General features: G+C 29.1%; 1 protein-coding gene across 7 annotated transcripts in view; it reads right to left on the bottom strand.

The window, feature by feature from the left end:
* Positions 1 to 20,162, bottom strand: part of LOC129915339 (very low-density lipoprotein receptor-like) — a 174,366-nt gene that overhangs the window by 130,426 nt on the left and 23,778 nt on the right. For 6 of the 7 annotated variants that reach the window (XM_055994827.1, XM_055994833.1, XM_055994826.1 and 3 more), the window contains exon 2: positions 8,077 to 8,217. In XM_055994827.1, coding sequence (XP_055850802.1) covers positions 8,077 to 8,217 — 141 coding nt within the window. Of the gene's footprint in view, positions 1 to 8,076; positions 8,218 to 8,279; positions 8,380 to 20,162 lie in introns of those variants that run through there. The other variant, XM_055994831.1, reaches the window with a different exon arrangement.

Here is a 20,162-nt window from a genome sequence, read left to right as displayed (position 1 = left end):
TTTTTTTTTGGTGGAATACTGAGTAAAAACGATGACGTTTCTGCCAAATCCTATATTCATTGTTTTTTTTTTCACTGCCGGTTGTTTGTTTTGTTTAAGTTAAAGACATTTATAGATTTATTCAGTATGGTATTTTTGATAATATTAAAAAATCTAGAAGAACAAGAAATAAAGAAAATTTAATATTTTTATTTTGTTTTGCTTCTATAAAATAAGAAAATTCTTGACAATTTGTAATTTCGAGTCAAAATCCTAGTGATTTGAACAAAATAGCAACAGCGTTACCATATCCTTAGAAATTATGAGTTGTTAATAATTTTTTTTAAACCAATCCAGAAGGTAAATTTTTTTTATCTTTCGAATGATTATTGTTTCCAGTAACGAACTTACGTAAGCAGGATTTAATAAAAAAAAAAAGGACCAAAATAGTTTAATTCCTCAAACTGACGGTAGTGTTTTTATTTAAAGCTGTTCTAAGTTTAAAAAAAACGGTAATTTGCCTTAAAATGAAGTTAAAAACCTTTGAATTTAAGATTCTTTCATTTTAATTTTGGGTCTTAACCTTCCGAAGGCAAGGCTTTTTTCTACGTGGATAACATTATCATTGTAAATACTTATTAATTTTTTTATAAAATAAAAAATAAAAACTTACAACAACATTTTAATGAAAGTAACTAACTGACTTCAATATTAATAAATTCTTGACCGATCGATAGAGAATTACAGAACCAGAAGCAAAAGAATATACCCTTTTTCAAGTGGTGGGGTGATGGGTAACCCCACTTGCCTTCGGAAGGTTAAGTATGAAACCTTCTTGGGGCCTTATCTCTTGTTTGGTTTCTTAAAATAAATAACTGAATTAAAATATTTGTCTATCATTTTGTCACACTTAATAATTGGAAAAAAAAACTGAGTTAATGAAAGACGAGATAATTCAGTTTTTTTTTTAATATGTATTATTATTTATATCTGCTGCAGCGGTCACTTCAATCAAATGCAACGCAGACTTTTCTTGCAAATGTGCTGTTTAAATGACGTACAACACTTGACAACAGCTTGACCTTTTGTTTTCCATTATCTAGAGTTACATTTAAATGCATAATTAAGAGCTATATTTCATAAAGAAAATTTATTAAACATTTTATTGTCACAACAAATTTAACTGATAACGAAATCTCGTAACCCGATTTACTTTATTCTAAGTAGCACTATTTTGATGAGAAACGAGTTCGGCTTTTCTTTTGTGAGCATTTCATATGTAATATATTAATTTGACGTTTGCATATTTGTTTGTTTTTATTTTTTTTTATAAGCGATAAAGATACTTAAGGGTATTTCTTGGATTGATAAAAAATATTGAAAAAGATACCCTCAAAAAATGTAGCTTCATTTATAATTTTAGAAAGAAGCTTTGAAATTAAAATTTAAAAGTATGTACTTCATTCTTCAGCTCAATTTTTAAATTAAAAAGTAATCGCCCAAGTTTTTTAACGATTTAGTAAAATGCTAAACCCATTTAAGTTATTTACTAAGTTTAAAATCAATCTGATTTTGATTTGGTAAATTACTAAAATGACTTTAGCATTTAACAAATTTTTTTTAGAACTTTGCGCTAATACATTTTAAATGTTATGTCTATGTCTAACGGATTAAAAATTTGTTAAATAAGAACAAATATATGCAACTAATACATTCCCATTATTTTTGTCTTACTTTATTACATTTTGCAAAATTGTGACAATGAAGGGCTAGCTGATAGTAAAAAAGATTTAGTTCAGAATGGCATGCCTTGAACTTTAGTAAGAATATCATTTTGTTGTTTTGTGATCTAGAAGATGCTATATAAACAACCAACTTAATAGGAAAAGGAGTTCAGAGAAAACTTAGATTTGCTATTCTGATTTAAAATGATAATGGAAAATTTTTAAGCTTAAAAAACATTATTCTGCGAAGTTGATTCAAAAACGTTAATCAACATCAATAATGCTTATTATGGCCTTTCAAAATGTTTTATTACGCATTTGATTAGCTTGATATTAAAATTTTTTTCCTTGAATTCCGTATTAAGTAAGATTTTAAAGGAAAATCTTATTTTTTCTCGAAAACACACAATTTTGATAAAATATTTTTTGGTTGTGGTATTAGGTTGACTTTGTTTAGTTTGCGTCTAATCTTCCAAGTTTTAACATTTCTAAAAATTAATGGGGCATCTTTTTCAAAATAAAATTGGGAGGTTACAAATTTCAAGCGAAAAGTACCCGTGTACATGATGCGCCCAAGCTGTGCATTTTATTCATTTTAACTTTCAATTATACCGATGAGTATGCAATTCTCTAAATTGTTCAAATATATAAATTTCAAAATATCCACAGCACAACCTTTGGAAACTAAAATTCGCATTGCAGCAAACAACATTCCCTTCAATGATCACCTTGCTTGTATAGTTTTGCCATACAACAGCTGTCTATTGTTTATAGAACTTGGTGCTTGAAATTTCACACTCCACCAAATCCTTATCAAATTCTTACCGGGTGTTAACCCAAATTATTTTTTAAAGGAACGCGACCAGAAGCCCGCAACAAAAGAGCTCTGTAATGTTTTTATTTATTTTTTTTTTTTTTTTGTGTTTTAAAAAATAAACTTAATGCAATGAAATAGCTGGCATTATTTGTTTCGCCTTCCTATTTTGTGCTTTTTTTTATTCTGAGAAATATATATATTTTTTTGCTTTTATAAATTGCATCAAAAGAAGAAGTTTAATCCTGGCAATAAATAAGCACAATCTGAATGCCAAGAGAAAGAAAAAAAAATCTCACTTCTTTGTTTTTTTTTTTTTTTTTTTTTTTTGTAAATAAAGAACTAAAACTAAAAGCGAGAAAAAATGAAAGATGCCACTCAAAGAAAAACATATTTTTGAGAAGGAGAAAATATTTTGTACTTCTAGACAAAAGGAGTTATAGGGGGCTTAAACATTTTTTTATTTGCCTTCTCTTGATCATATCTATTCAAGATATTCGTCTATCCAAGTAAGTACGTTCTCGTTCATATACATATATCCTGCATATCTGAAAATTCGGAGTTTATGCGGGTAACAAAGATTGGTTTTAATCTCATTAGATAACGTATGTTTTTATGCTTAATAAATTTTTGTGAGGATATTTCTGTCAATAATTTTCACGAATAAAGATGAAAACATAGCCTCTTAAACAGCTTATTTCTTGAGTTTTATCCGCGGGATCGCCAATATTGAGAATTTCAGACTTATGGAAAACTACAGAGTATTCCTATATTTTTAACGTGAATTTTATTTGAAAAGTTCAAACGTTTGATTTTTCGCGGTTGAATTTGATTTGCACCCACATAATCGATTGACCAGTGGTGGACATTGGACAATGTACAGAAAGCATTAAAAATGAGAGTAAGATAAGGGCAGCTAAGATGAGGATTCTTCGTTTGACAACAGGAGCTATATGAAATTAGAAGTACGAAGGCAATATCATACAACTTTCCAATAGGACCGAAAAATAAGAAGAAAGTCAGATCTAAAAACACCTGGTAAAAGGAAATGCAAAACCACCAGCATTAAGTTGACTTCAAACCCAGAAGGTCGATTTCTGCGGTCAACCCAATGAATCCCATAGTCGGATCTGGATTTCTAGTGTGAAATAGAAACGTAGGAGAGTTTTGGTCTCATCGACATCGAAATCAGAAAAGCATTGCAGCGCCGAATAAGAAAAGAAGAAGAGAGAATTTGGTTTCGTAATGAGTGACTTAAATTTGTTTAGCTATTTATCAACTGTGCTAACTGATGATAAATCATAAATTTTATCTATTTCAACTCTAATATTGAATCTAATTCAAGTACAAATAGTCAAAATTCGGTTGCAATAAAATTTTTTTTTAAATTTTTTTTTTTTGAATTTTATTGCAAAATATTTTTTACACAATGTTACCTAATTTTTTTTTTTTGTATTTGCTATAAATATTTTTTTTTAAGAAAGCAAATGCATTAAAAAGAGAATGATTTCTTAAACCATGGTTGTATAATAGGTATAACACAATAGATTTCTTATACCCTTATTTTTAAATGTTTGCTTGTGTAAGTAGGTAGGCGCTGAAATTATGGGTTTGACTTCTGACTTTGTTTAAACAAAAAAAAAAAAAAACAGAACCCCATATAATCATGGCACTTTGTCTCTAGTTAAGCCATGGCATAAAACGCAATTTCCTAATTGATTTAATTTCGTAATGAACCATGATTCTTGCATTTAGGTTTCCTTGCTTTCTTTGCCGAATATTTTTCATTTTTGGTTGCTTTTCAATATCCTAAATTTACCTAATTACATTAACATAAATTTAATACAGTTTCTAAACAAAAAATAGAAAATGTAAAAAAAATAAAAAAAACCATTCTGCAACTTCGTTCAGAATAAAATTTATATATTATAAAATCTCTTTTACTCTACAGATCAATCAATAGAACTATAATTGTTAGTAAACGACAAATACAAATTGAAACGAAAAACAACGTTATTAGTTAATTTATAAAATAAAAATATAATACGGACGTTCATTACCTATATTTGAACCTATATGTAGGATTGTAGGCATGTGTAGGAACCTAACCTTCACGTACAAAGGTACCTACTACACTTTTCTAATTAGAATCTGTTTAGATATTCGATTATAATTTTGAAACAAACTCCTCAGAGATAGAAAATACCCAATTATTTTCATTCCTATTTTATATTCAACTGCTTTGCAATAAAGAAGCCAATTAAACGACTGCCCAAGAGTATGCAATGCAATATACTCATCTTTTGATATTCATACAACTAGTTACTCCTAACAATATGTGTGTATTTTTCTGTCGGATTTGAATTTCCAGACTCTCCCAAACCGTGTTCAAACATTTTTTTTTTCAAACTTATCGAACAAGAAGTATATTTACGTTACTCTTATCATTGCTATAATTTTACAATTATTCATTATATTTTTTCTACAGCAAGTTGCACGTTGTAATATCCACTGATAATTCTCCTCTTCCATTATTTATATCAAACCAACTGAACATAAGGATATTTCATTACTTTACGGTTTTATACTTCCCTTGGCTGTAACTCTTATCTTGAGGACCTTGCTATGCTACCAACTTTACCGCAACCATTCACCTAGTGAATATAAATAGATTTCCGCATCATATTCCAAACACAAACTATACAATACAATCCTTCTATCTGCACATGATTTAACTTTTCTTTTTTTTTTTAATATTTGATTCCAATGTAAGAGAACAACATTTCTTCTGGCAAAACAAAAAAAAAGCAAAAAAAAAACTTTCCAAAAGAAAAACATTGCAAACTTGTTAAGCAGATTAGAATTCCTGAACAAAAAAAAAATATCCTCAAACTCTACAACCAACTACAATATTACTCTGGAGAAACAAAGAAAACAAACTTTCCCATTGACCCCAATACCAGAACGTGAAGAACCAATTTTATCGAAAAGTCCTTGTTTTTAGCCGCCAGAGCGTTGGATACGTTACCCACTTCTCGCAGACCTTTCCTTGAATCCAATTTTTTTTTTTTCATTTTTTTGTCTGACTAGGTATTATCGCCAAAGAACACATTGCGCGCTTTGACTTTTTTTTGTGTGTTGACCTACCCCACAAACAACCGAATGACCCAAAATCATGATAAAACTAGCTCATGACTGCTGCTATCAAATAAGAGTGGAACAACTATCGAGTTTGATTGCGAATGTTTACAAAAAAATCTTTTAAAATTTTCATGAAATTCTTTAAGTATTTATACTTTATTGTAAGAGGATTGCTATAGTATATACACATTTTATTGGAATTGGGTAAAGGATTGAGTTGAAACTAGGTCACCACTCAGCAAGAGAAAAGATCATTTTCAAAACCCAGACAAAGGGAACTTCAAAGTCTCACAGAAATGAGATGATTTTTTTTTTTTTTTTGAGTTAGTTTGTTATGCCCTTTCCTTAGTAGATATCATGTCGTCAATGTTACACTTGTACATAAAAGTTACAATTTCTATTCAAGATTAGTTTGAAAAACAATTTAAAAAGAAAACTTAAGAATGCAAGTCCACGTCTCAGATGCAATTTGAAGCTTTCAGGAGAAAAAATTATGCAAATGCAATTTATTGGGACGTGCTCTGCATTACTATGCGTAAGCTTGCCCTTCGTATTTTACTGTTTTCTCTCCAAAATTAAATTCTTCTTGAAGGAAGCTTTTTGACACCTTGCAGGGAAGGTACTCGGCTCAATTCAAAAATATAAATGAGTTGCACATAAATTATGTGTATCTGTATGTTTATATTCTTTTTATTTGTTTACGATTACAGAAATGATGTTTCAGTCTAAATTAAAAATAGAAAATCCCACTTCCGAATTGTTTAAACCATTTAAACACAAGTTATATATTCAAATTGAAATGAATTTGTTTTTTGTGTATTTTTTATTTATGGTTGAAAAGCAGCAAGTTTTAAAATTTTAGGAAATTATGTATATCTATTATTCGATTTTTGTAAATACTAATTTAGTTATGTTTAATATGGTTTGTCCCTCATGCAAATGAATCAGGAAATATATTTAATGAATGTTTGACAATGTTTTTATTCGATTTAAGAATGAATCTGAACAATCTAGATGTGTTGGTTGCCATTAAGAAAATTCATGTTCTCTATAAACAGTTATTAAGAAAAATCAATTCTAGGTAAAAAAGAAAAAAAGGTAACTGAAAAGGATTTTATATATGTATATCGACGATAAAGTTGAATTATACAGGAAATACAAGTAGCCCAGTCGAATTAAACATTTCAAATGGAAAAAATTAGATCGTGCATTTTTTTTTCATAGAACGGTAGAAGGAATCACTGACAGCTTAAAACCAGTTTTTTGGGAAGATCGAGCTTGAGCAAAAGCCGCCATCTTGGATTTAAGAAAAAACAAGTTTTAATGAATAACTCTGCCATTTTGTATTTTGACAAAAATTATATGTATAGGTAAAACTTGAAGGTCACTTTTGAAGGTACCTTTTGTTTATAAAATTTCAGGAATTTGCAAAAACTACGTTGCATCTAGATTTCTCATGTCCAAAAACATATAAAAACACTCTCATGTTGCGTTGATCTTAAAATCTAAAACTCAAAGCGGGTATAATGTTTAAGCTGAGTAAGGTTATAGTTTTTTCAAATTAACTCGAAAAATATTGGTCAAATAGAAAAATTTATTAAGATAAAAGTTATAGAGTATAAAATATTCTACAAGTTTTACCAATATAATTTTCATCAAAAGTCAAAAATGGGCGAGTTATTCACCAAAACTTGTTTTTTCTTTAATCCTAGATGGCAGCTTTGGCTCAAGCTCGATTTTCCCAAAAAACTGGTTTTAAGATTACAGTCATCCACTCTACCGTTCTATGAAAAAAAAAATGCACGATTTAATTTTTTCCATTTCAGCTTAATTTTTTGTACATCCCGACTGGGCTAAAGAGATGACTATACTCAACAAAGATTTTAATTGCTTGTGTAATTTCCTTAAGAAAAATAATTTCCGAAATTCCGAAACTGAAGAACTGTGAAAATGGAAACTATTTTAAAAACGTGACAACAAAAACCAACTTTCGCTAAATGGAAAAAAAGGTTTAGAAAAAAATTAAATTTTGACTGATAAACCTGAGGAAACATTCAACGAGCAATCAATTCTTATTGGCAGAAATTGGAACTGGAAATGTTACACTCGGCGAATAAACACGGAGACAAATTTCGAAAAAAAAACTACGATAGGAATAAATTGTTGCAAATATCTCAAAATAATTCCGCAAAAGATTGTATTTTGCAGTACTGCAGTGAACTTATTTTCCAAGCCAAATTAAAAGACATGGAAAAGAATATTTAAATTACCCATAATTTACACTTAACTAAGCCAATCAGTTTAATTTTGCAGTACTGCTAGAAATTTTTTTTATTTTCTGCGTTCGAAAATAAAGATGTATAAAAACCTCTTAAAAACGTAAACTACCTATACAAATATTTTGCTAAAAAAACATACCTCGCAGTCTGCATTCAGTTACCAATTCATCACTGTGATCGCTGCAATCTGATTCTCCATCGCAAACGTAACGGATTGGAATACATGCCCCATCAGCACATTGGAATTGCTTGTCCTCACAAACGTTTATAAGATTTTGAGCTGAAAATAAAAGAATACATAAATATTTGTAGTAAATAAACAAATGACATTATTTTGTGTACATTCAAGCATATATCCACAAATTTAAAAACAAATGCCTATAATCGCGCATGTTGCAAATTTACGACAAAAATACGAGCAAAAAAACAAATAGGAATAAAATAATTTCCTTAGAATATTTTTTCCTCTGACGTGAAGAACCGAACAAACAAAAAAAAAAACTAATTTAAATCAACAAGTGAATATTAGAAAGTTGGCAGATGTAGGTGCTCTAAAAAGTTTTTTTTTTTTTAATTAAAGATTACACTGGTTAACAAGGGTTCTGTTGCCGGAACAAAAATATACTTTTCTGAAGGTTTTTGGTGTGCTGAACTCGAATCCAAGTCAAAAAAATTCTAGCAGCTCCCGTTTTTGAGATATTACCGTTAGAAAATGCAAAAAAAACGTTTTTTTGAGTTTTTCGGACCTTATTCTATTGTATAAGGAAAATTGTTTGAGCATATTTAGTAACAGTTTCTATAAGACCTATTTCCCATCTTTCGATACCTGTTTAAATATTTTCAATATCTTATGTATTGCCCGAGATATCTTAAACTGAAGTCAGTGGGTTTGGCTTCATATATCATAAAGAAGATAATGACATTATAAAATTTTTAAAAATATCAAACAACTGAGGATATCTCGGGAAGTAAAAAAGATATCGGAGAGATTTAAACAGATTTAAAAAGGTGGTAAATAGTTCTTATAAAAACCGTTACTAAATATGGTCAAACAATTTTCCTTATATAAAAGAATAAGGTCCGAAGTGCTGCACTTTCTAACGGTAATATCTCAAAAACGGGAGCTGCTAGAATTTTTTTGACTTCGGATTCAAGTTCAGCACACCGAAAACCTTCAGAAAAGTATATTTTTGTTCCGGCAACAAAAAAAAAGTTTAATTTTGTAAACCAGTGTTATTTTTAGTGACAAAATAATTGAGTTATGCCGCATCGTTTTAACCCAAAAATTTAGGTCAAACCAAACTTAAAGTGAAATAAAGGCAAGACTAGGTTATTCGTATTTGCTCTTAGGTACCCTTTTAGTTCAATCAAATCGTATTTAAGTCTTTGTTTCTTGGTGGTAACAAAATGTACCTAATCACCTCTCCCAAAACAAATAATTTTCATGCATTATAGCATATATGCTTTTACTAGTACAAAAATTATTATTTTTCTCTGGGCAAAAGGGTTAAGGTCGGAATTTCTGGTTAAATAATAGTTTTTAATATCTGCTTTTTTTTTTGCATGAATTATCCAATTCTTATTCTTACGAACATATTTTAAAATTAGTCCAAAATTAGTTCTATAAAGGAGAATGCCCAAAAATAAGAGATAAAATGATTAAATGAGCTATCTCGGAACATAAAATGACGATTCTTATTTTCAAGTTATGAAGTGTTTTTTTTTTTTTTTTGAGAGAGAGAAAAAACTAATTTCAGGAAAGTCAGATTGTCTTGGTCTTCAATCCATTTGATCCAGCATGAAAAAAACACCCTAAGAACATGTGCCAAGACCATGTGCACTAAGATCTAATAAACGGGCTCTACCATCCATACAAAATCAAACAGGCCACTTTATATAAAACGATTTTTTTTTGTCTCATAATATTCCCAAGAATCACCTCTTATATGTTACTTACATAAGTACTAACGGAACACCCTGTACAATGTACTTTGCCAAATAGGGCACTTTAAATACGCAAAGAAGAAACTGATGAAAATTCTTTATACAAAATACTAGACCCCTTTCAGTTATTGGCTTTTTCATTTTTTGCACCGCAATTATCCGAAAAGAATTTCAGTGCAAAAGAACTTAGATAAAATATTTCTATTATGTTCGCCAAATTTAAAGAAATTAAAACTGTTATCAATTGAAAAATATAGCAATTCACTTTCGCTTTTTAACTACTCATATATAAAAACTAACAAAAACAAAGGTAGGTATAATCTCAGATCTTCTGTTTTGTTTATATTAAACAATCCATGAAATATCGGAATGATAACAGGTCTTCTTATCTGAAAGAAATACAACAGTATTGCAATAGATAAATATGCAAATCATCAAACTAATCATTAATGAATGAATCAGAAAAATAACATTCAAGCATTGCCAGTCACTTAAAATTATAAAATTTATTAAAACCCTTTGATCCAACACTGTTTTCTTAAGGTACTTAGTATTCAAGTACTAGGTAGGTACATAGGTACCTGTTTCACAAGTTCATGAGGTTATAGCTTAAATGTTTTTTTACGTTTTAAACAACAAAATATGTAGATTTTGAACAGGTAGTTTTAATTGTAACAACTAGGAAACAAATCAAAATAATTGATGGAAATTTTACCAGACAACCTCAATATAATTTTCTAGTGTGAACTATGATTCTATTAAAGTTTTCAAAACAAAAAGATCCATTGATTCCAGAGGCGTTCACACCATTTGGGGCAAGCCCCGGTGCCCCGGGGCCCCCGACACGTCCAAGGGCCCCGAAAGTTATGATTTTAAACTAGAATCACTTCGGACACATGAGAGACAAATTATATTCTTCAGTGTAATACATAACGAAGTGGTAGCCAGCTACATATTATTTCATCTAAAAAAACAAAAAAATATTACCTCAGGGATCCCAAAAAAATAGATTGCTTTTTTGAAAAGAAAGAAAAATTATATTATTATCTTAGAGGCCTAAAAAATATTACTTGAATAATTTTTAGTGACCAACGAATGATACTTAAGATTCCAAACAGTATAATATCCCACTATTTTCTCGTACTTTTTTTTCTGTATTGATTTCTACGCAATAATTTCCTGAAATTCGTTCAATTTGTCTCAAAAATCTCAGCCACTTAAACATAAATTATTACAAATGTGTCCTCACTTTAAATCCAATTTATTTAAAATCCATAACTCATACCATTTGCAGTGCAGAACGAAGGCTACATCAATGAATAATAAATCATTGATTGAAAACCGAAAAATAATACATACATATGCATGTACAAGTGTATCTATGTTTCTGTATAACTAGCTACGACAGCAAAAAATTATTGGAGCAAGTATTATTTTCTGAACTGAAATCGATATACAATAATATACAACATGCATATACCGCTATACAAAATACTTGGACAAATCTATTCAAAAACGAATGTATCTAACCTCAGTTGTTGTATTCGCATATAGCTATTCGAACCACAAAAATCTCCTCCAATACATCTTGTGATAATAAACTTCGATGGCTTCTTTACATTGTCATTTCATTAGTGAACACGGTAGTCGTGGCGCGTAGTTAGTTCTTGGGTTCTCCAGTTCCCATATAATCAATGAGCAGTATATTCTGCACTGACCTCAACGTACATATATTCAATTCATTCGTTTGATTTGGTTTCGAAGAATCATGTCGAAATTCTTCCCGCGTCATTTAGCACAAATTAATTGGGAAGAATCACTGAATATATGGTTATATGTGTGTACTGTGTACCTATCTATGAGATATATGCGGACAACAACGATGAACGAGGACAAGAACGAAAACGACCATCATCAGCATCGTCGTCGCCGGCGTTTGCTGTACCTTCGTTTATTATCTGCAGATTGGACGGATACCAAGTATAGATATATATTATATACCTATCCTATACGGTTTACCTACCCAACACTAATGAAATAATAAGATTAAATAGAGTTCAGTGAACATCTTATGTGGTAGCATTAAAAATGCCGAGCCATGGCAATAAATATATTTCATCATAAACTCTGGAGAAGAATCTGGGTGTGGATTCGGTTATTACCTTCATAACTTCCAATCAAAATATCTTCCAGGAAGATAATGTTTTTTCGCCCCAAAATTCCATTGACCATTGCATGCATTTATATATGATACGGGTGCAGGATCATTATTGATGATATGATAATATGACATCGCATAATTTTGTTTAACAATTTAAGACAAGCAAACATAAGTTTTCAAAAAAATTCTGATTTCGTTTGAAAAGGTAATTTAATGACAAAGCATTGATACTTTGACATTTGATTCGGTAGTCTATCATCTGCATTCCTTTTGCACATTTAATCCGTTTGAATTTTTTATTTTATTGTTTAATTAATGTTTTGAAAGCTTAAATTTTGAAGTCTAACAAGTATGGTGGCACGACTACTTATCAAATTATGATGAAGACAGAAATTGATTTAATTGAAAATTCGAACAGACGAAATGAAGCAAAATTATTCGAACGATTTGATTTTTCAAATATATTCCGGATTTTAATGGTTGTACAGAATTACAACATTGTTGCAGTAAGTACTTTGAGCAGAATTCAGATGCAACAGAAGAATGAGCAACATTGGAAAAATGCACCATACTGCTGAAATCGATTTTTTTGTGAAAAGAACTACTATTACATACGTTGCATTGTGGAAAGTGCATTTGATAAAGTTATTTGAATAAGGCCTAACACAGGTAAAGAAATAACCGAAAGGACAAAAGTTTTCAAGAGCATCTACATATTTACATAAAGTGGATTCTGCAGATATCTAGGAATATTTCAGAGCTTGGCAATTTTAAAACTGAATCTACAATTGGCTGTACAAAGTCCACGGTTTCGACATAGATTTCAAATTTAAAGAAGCACTCTTGAAAGTTTGCCACATTTATAATCAAAAAATTTAAACGTTAAGCTGTTAAGCAACAATTGATAATGCTTGCTAAAGAAACTTTGCACTGTACATAGATATACATTAGGTACATATGTTATGTATGTAGATAAGTATATGAAAAAACACAAAACCATATTTTGGCGACTCAGACTTGGAGACTTGTAACACCTAAAACAATTTAAGCCTTGTAAATTATAAAAAATAGTATTATAAAAATATTCAAACATTTTTCTCAAAAAAAAATGCTATTCCATTCAAATAAAATAATTAAGCCTTACCTACATTGGGCACTTTCTGCACAAGTACAAAAGTGAAAATATTTTTTTTTTCTCGCTAACGCAATGCATTTGAAAATGTTCACTTTTATACTTTTTCACTTTGAGTCAATGTAGTTAAGGCTTTAATCGTCATAAAACGATAAAGTTTAAAAAAAATTCATAGCCCCGTTTTCAAAAAATAATATAGAAATTTTTTGAAAAAATCCTTAGGTAAATGTGATTCTCGAGAATGTCATTTAAAGAAAACGGTACCGTTAATAACGATTCAAAAAATATTTACTAGATTTTGTGGTTAAAATCTATAGTAGAATATAAAATATTAAATAATTACTAGCCACTGGGGATCGATCCTACAACTCTTGGGTCACCAGGCGAATGTGTTTACATCAGGTTATCACAGATTCTTACAGTATAATAAACTGTAACAAAAGTCTGATAAAAATTTTCAAATAAATAATAAGAAATTTTTTTGTTTTAAGAAAATTGTTATTAAAGTAGTGACCAACACCTTATTTTAAAGTGCATTATTTTTCTCCGTGCACACAAACATTTTAAACAAAATCGTCATTTTTGAGAAAGGATATTTTTCATTTAGGTAGTATGGCAAGTACCTACCCGTAATTTTGATTATAAAAATAAAATTTCACCTGTAGAGAAATTATTTTTATACGATAAATTTAATTACAGTATCAGCTCATTTAAGTATAAAAGTAATTTTTTTCTTAAATTACATTGTCACCCCATCTTTAGATCTCTAATAAATATTAATACTATTATAAATTATTAATTGTTGTTATTATTATAATTTTGTACCTGCCAATTTATTATTAACATTGTTTCTATTTTTAATAACAACTTTTTCATATATGTAGCTGTCATGTTATTATTTTTTGTTAAATAAATGTAAACTGCGCAGTATGTATGTAAGTTTTTTGTATCAATAAACAAAAATAAATTTCTAGTTAAATCAAAATTATTTCAAACTGAATGAAAATACATATATGTATGTATGTATGTAACTCTTGTTTTAAGAAGAGACAAAATTCAGTATTCTGAATAAAAATGAAACAATTGCGTAAGAATCCAACTAGATTTTCATGAAAACGAAAGTTAAATCTTTAGCAAATTGAGAACCAGCTTAATGTTGCATAAGATCAAGGGGCACGGTAGTGCCCAGCCAAGTTCTCTAGCAACTTTGGCACTACACCCTTATTTACAGGAAACAACTCAGGCAATTTTCGACCCCCCTCTAACTTCCACACCAAAAATACTAGAAATTTCAAACTCGCTTCATTTGTTAAGCTGGTCAAAACAAAACTCCTCACAAAATTTCAGCTTGCTACGATGAGTAGTTTCTGAGATATAGGGCTTCGAAAATCTCAAAAACCGTAACTGACTGACTGACTGACTGACTGATTCACTCACTGACAGATCATCAAAATTATGGAGAACTTCCCGTTATCGTAGAAACTTGAAATTTTACACGGTGATAGGACTTGTGGTCAATACAAAGGAAAAAATCGAAAATTTGAGATTTTCAATTCAGGGGGCGTGGCATCCGCCCATTTCCGCTGAATTTTCATCAAATATTATATAGCACTTCTGATTATCTTAGAATCTTGAAATTTGGTAGAATGGTAGAGTTGTTAGTTTATACAAAGGAAAAAATTTGAAATTTGAGAATTTCAGTCAGGGGGCGTGGCAACCGCCCATTTCCGCTAAATTTTCATCAACTATTATAGAGCACTTCTGATTATCTTAGAATCTTGAAATTTGGTAAAATGGTAGAGTTGGTAGTTTATACAAAGGAAAAAATTTTAAATTTGAGAATTTCAGTCAGGGGGCGTGGCAACCGCCCATTTCCGCTGAATTTTCATCAAATATTATAGAGCACTTCTGATTATCTTAGAATCTTGAAATTTGGTAGAATGGTAGAGTTGGTAGTTTATACAAAGGAAAAAATTTAAAATTTGAGAATTTCAGCCAGGGGGCGTGGCAAACGCCCATTTTCACTGAATTTTCATCAAATATAGAGATTTTCAATTCTACAGCCTTACCTTGCAAAAAGTAGTGAAATCACAACAAAAACATTACTGTTAAAAAAAGAGCCAAGTTCTCCTATGTTGAAATTATGCTGGCACAAAAAGTACTGAGATGTAAAAGTGTACCAAGTTCTAAAGTTTGGGTTCAAATTCGTATCAATAAATTTTTGATTGTTTACTTGGCAATTTTTGAAATAACTTTAAAAATCGGAAATTAAAAGAAAAATTGTCAAGAGAACAATCAAAATTTTATTGATACGAATTTGAACCCAAACTTTAGAACTTGGCACACTTTTACATCTCAGTACTTTTTGTGCCAGCATAATTTCAACATAGGAGAACTTGGCTCTTTTTTTAACAGTAATGTTTTTGTTGTGATCTAAGTTTTCTAGAGATGGAAAAAGTAGAGTCTATCATATAGTTTCTGAGTTTGATTGAAGTAAATTTAATACTGTCGATTTAAATACTGATTTAATATTTCTTATTCGTCTACAATTGTTTGAGTTTTTAGATCTAAGTTCTGTGATATATAACATGGCACTTATTTAAATATAAAAGTTTCCAGCAAAGACTTCGTTCACACAAAGTTTTGTCTATCAATGTTATACTCATATTCTATAGGTAGGTATGTACATACCCACTTTGTGATAAATTTTGTTTCTATTCTCATGATTGTAGTTAGTTCAATTCACAAATTAACCCGTGTTTGTAAATTGTGTTGTGCATTGTTAGTGCTCGTTTGTAAACAAATACTATTTTGCATTCGCAAACAAATCGTTTCAATCGTTTATTATTATCTGGTTAATTGACTTGAATTGAAAACAGTTTATAATTGTTTGTAAACAAAACATTACATCTACGATGTAATATACGACTGATTTTTTTTTAAGAAACAATCTTCCTTTTGTTTGATCAACTATTAAAAAGTATTTCCCTCAAATAAAATACTCTCGTGGCTATATTTATTTTTTTTTTTTTTTTGCTCGTAAACAATTAAATACAATAAGAATCTTCTAAATAGAGTCAATAAATCAATAATAAGAACGTATAAAAACTTAAATTACAAGCATATTCAGAATGCAATAGATTTTAAAATAAGTGAATAATTGGACTTAATTGAATTTTCACTCCTTCGGTTTTTACTTGAATATCTAAGTAAAAGGCTTTTAACTTTTTAACTAAAAACAGAAAGGTTCAAAAACAAAATTGAATTTAGGTAAACAATTAAACCTTTTGTAAACACTTACTTTTGTCGGAAATCTTTATTTTAATCATCAAATATGGCAGTCATAGTATAAAATTATAATTTTAAGTTGATTTCAAGAAACAAAATTTGGTTTTTTTATCTACGTTCACATAATTAAAACAATAAGAGAATTCCATCAAAGCGATTATATAAAATTCTATCTCCAAAAATCTTTGCTAATAAAATTATGTTTTCCTCTAAATTTTATTGATTTAAGTATCCAATAAAACACTCAGAACAACTATAAAACTACTAAAATAGAACATTTAATTCTAAACTACTCATGATAATAACGATAAAGAAATACCTACTATATAAATGCGCCCGCTCATCAAAACAAAAGGCAAAGGATTGTTTTAACCCGCATATCCTTATTTAATTTTCGTTTTGTTCAAGTTTTTTATTCAAAACTAAAGCAGTTGAAATAAATTTCCCTTTGACCTCCTTATTTTAAGATTTTCTTTCTCCATCCTTTTTGATATCATCCCTCTATTTTAATGAATGTTTTTCGTTTAATTAATTTAAGTATTTACCCTTTGAGGAGAAAATAATATATTTGGATATTTCGTTTGCGAAAATGAATCAATCATTGTTGTACTGATATTCAAGAAATATAAATTTAAAAGGCGTTAGGGAATTATGCTGGCTTTTTTGTAAATTGCCTGGTTCGTGAGAACGAATATAGACAAAAAGTTGTGATTCATTAATTTTATTTCAACGCGGTTTCCAACTTCCCATTTAATTTTTTGGGAAGATTAAAGTATTTATTTTGAGATACAATTTCATATTATAGCCGTGTTTTATTGGTAATCAGTATTTTACTGAGTAAACATTTTATGCTGTAAACAACAACAGTTGACTACTTTTATTTATATATTAACAATCCTTATTGTTGGAGGGTCAAAAATGTATAAGTTATGAACAAAATTTTCTTTATAAACCAACAAATAAAAAACTTTTGTTTATCCTTACCAATCTTTTGTTGTTGTTTCCCGTGTAAAATTTTACTGAGCTAAGTACTGAGTTACCAATAAAACACGGCTTATGTAGTTTATTTTTTGTTGATGGGATATGGGAGATGTTATTTTTTAATAGGTTTATTTTGGTTTTCGTGTTATAAAAATTAAAATTTATTAAAAAAATCCTATTTACATTTTTAACCAAAATATTTTACTTTGGTATTGGATTTCAATTAACCAAAATAAAATTATTAACAAAAAAGAAATAACAAACTAAAATTCGTATAGAAATATAATATACATATTTGAAATTTATGAACAAATTATGTACCTAATTAATTACATAAATATTTTATATAAATTATATTTATTCTTTTTTTCAGAATTGTTATTTTTATTATGGCAAACGTTTTCGAGAAGTTATTTTCTCATCTTCAGGTAATTGCAAAATTATAATTATTGATATTAAAAACTTCTTGTTATTATTTATTTTTATGCAAAGAACTGATTAAAAATACAAAAAGGTTCATTTTTTTACATTTAGTAGTGCGGAGTAGAAGGACTTTTGTTTTTGATCTTTTCAATTTACAAATACTTTTTTATGTGTTTAACAATATTGTAAATGTGAAGTTAGCTTAGTCGACGAAATACTTTCGAAGATATTCTTAAGTTTTTAAAAATTAGTTTACTTTTCTCCGAATCTTTATCGTCTTACAACTTTCGTTATTTAAAAATAAAAATTCTGTTAATAATTACACAGTGAATTCCAGTAACTTTCCTAAGTAAGTAAAACTTACGTGTGAATGAACAGTTGGTTTTGTAAAATGTGATTTACGAAAGTAATAACTCAAAATTAAATTTCAATAGGTTAATTCAAGAGAAATCGTTGTTTTGATAATAATTAACCAGTTGTAAATTTGTTGTTGTATATTACTGCACTTAGTTCTTTTTATATTTGTTTTGTTGCAGATATAAAAATTTGCTTTTCTGAAGGTTTTAAGTGTGCTGAAAAATTGATCAAAATCCGTTTTTAAAAAATTACTGTTAGTAAGTTCAAAACACATTTTTTTGACTAATTTGGACGTTTATATTCTATTCAAAAACGGGAGCGGGTCGACTTTTTTCGACTTCGGATTCAAGTTCAGCACACCAAAAACCTTCAGAAAAGCATAGTGTTATATTCATTTCAGGGGCGGATCCAGGATTTTTTTCTGGGGGGGGCACAAGGGACGGATTGGCAAAAAAAACAGCAATAACAGTTAGAAATAAAGTGAAGTACCATACGACTGACTAACAAGCAGAAAATTTTAATGACCCACAGTGGTCTAAAACCTGGCCAAAAATATTAGGCACATTTCCCACATCAAATAGGTACCAAATGACCAAAAAGTTATTCGGAAGGAAAAATTTTCATTTTCTTGTTACAGTAAAAGCCACTTAAGTGCTAACCCTCTTACTCCTGGATTAGCCGGAAGAAAAAAAATATAAAAAATCAGAAAATGCACGTACAATTCTGTGCTATATTAAAGTTAGTAATCTATTCTTTGTTTAATTTTTGACTTAAGTTGTTTCACCAAATAGATTTTGAGAAATTAAGTTTTAAAGATGAAATTTTGAAAAAAAAAATGTTTACGTTTTTTAATTGATTTTGTATAAAATTTTGCAATATTATGGACATAATTATACCATTAGTTAATGACCTAGTAGTTTTTAGTCAAATACTAAAGACTTCATTCTAATAAATATTAAAGTTCCTAAGAATAACAAAAAAACTCAATCCTACTTTTTTGCCGGGAAACCCAGTTTTTTTTTTTTATTTGCATTAACCTTTTGTAACCCAAGGTCGTAAGTTTAAAAATTAATAAGTCAATCGATTGGCCTTTATCTTTAATAAAACACGTATTTTTTAAAAATTCAATAAAGTCATTATTTACTTAGTTATTTCGATGTTTTGGGAGTAAAAAAAAGTTTAAATAATTTATTTTTATATAAAAATTCAAAAATTCAAGCAAAAAACTATCTAATATTAATTTTTAGGCACTTTCCTAAAATCCAAAAATAAAACCCCGTGGGGTTTACTAACAAAAACTATTTTTTTTCTGAATTTCGTAGTTTTTATACAAATTTGCTTATTTTCAAAAAAAGCCCAACTTTCAACATTAACTGTCAATTAAAAACTATTGGTGCTATTTATTAGAAATTTGAAGTACTATTTCGATAAAGCAATACTTAAAGATTATAATATTAGAAGCTTCAAAAGAAAAAAAAATAGTTTGTAGAGCTTTTATGCAATCTTTTTCGGTTTGTTACAGAAATGTCACATGGGGCTACAAGGGGTTAAATTGTTTTATACCTCAAGAATATTGTGTTCAAATCGTAGGTCTCTTGGAGCCAAATTGACCAAGTTATAAGTATTTTAATACTACCCTTAGGAACGTTTTAGTCTTTTAGTCCAGAGTTCAAAACTTTAAATCGTTATCCCCACAACTAATGTTTTCAACGCCGGTGCTCCTCATAACTTCAAAACTACTGCACCGATTCTTTTGAAATTTGGAACACTATTATTTTTACATATTTTTAGAGGTATCCCTGGAGAAATTTTCTCAATAAAATAATATTTATAAAAATCTATAAGTAAGGGTCGCTTTTGAGGAGTTTTTTTTCAAGGGGTCTTTATTTTCGGGGTGCAAACTTGGGCAAACTTCTGAAATGCAAGTTTGTTCTACATA

The sequence above is a fragment of the Episyrphus balteatus genome, chromosome 3, assembly GCF_945859705.1.
Source record: "Episyrphus balteatus chromosome 3, idEpiBalt1.1, whole genome shotgun sequence".
NCBI classification, from domain to species: domain Eukaryota; kingdom Metazoa; phylum Arthropoda; class Insecta; order Diptera; family Syrphidae; genus Episyrphus; species Episyrphus balteatus.
Note: the sequence above shows the minus strand (reverse complement) of the source record. Positions and strands in the feature narration are given on the sequence as shown.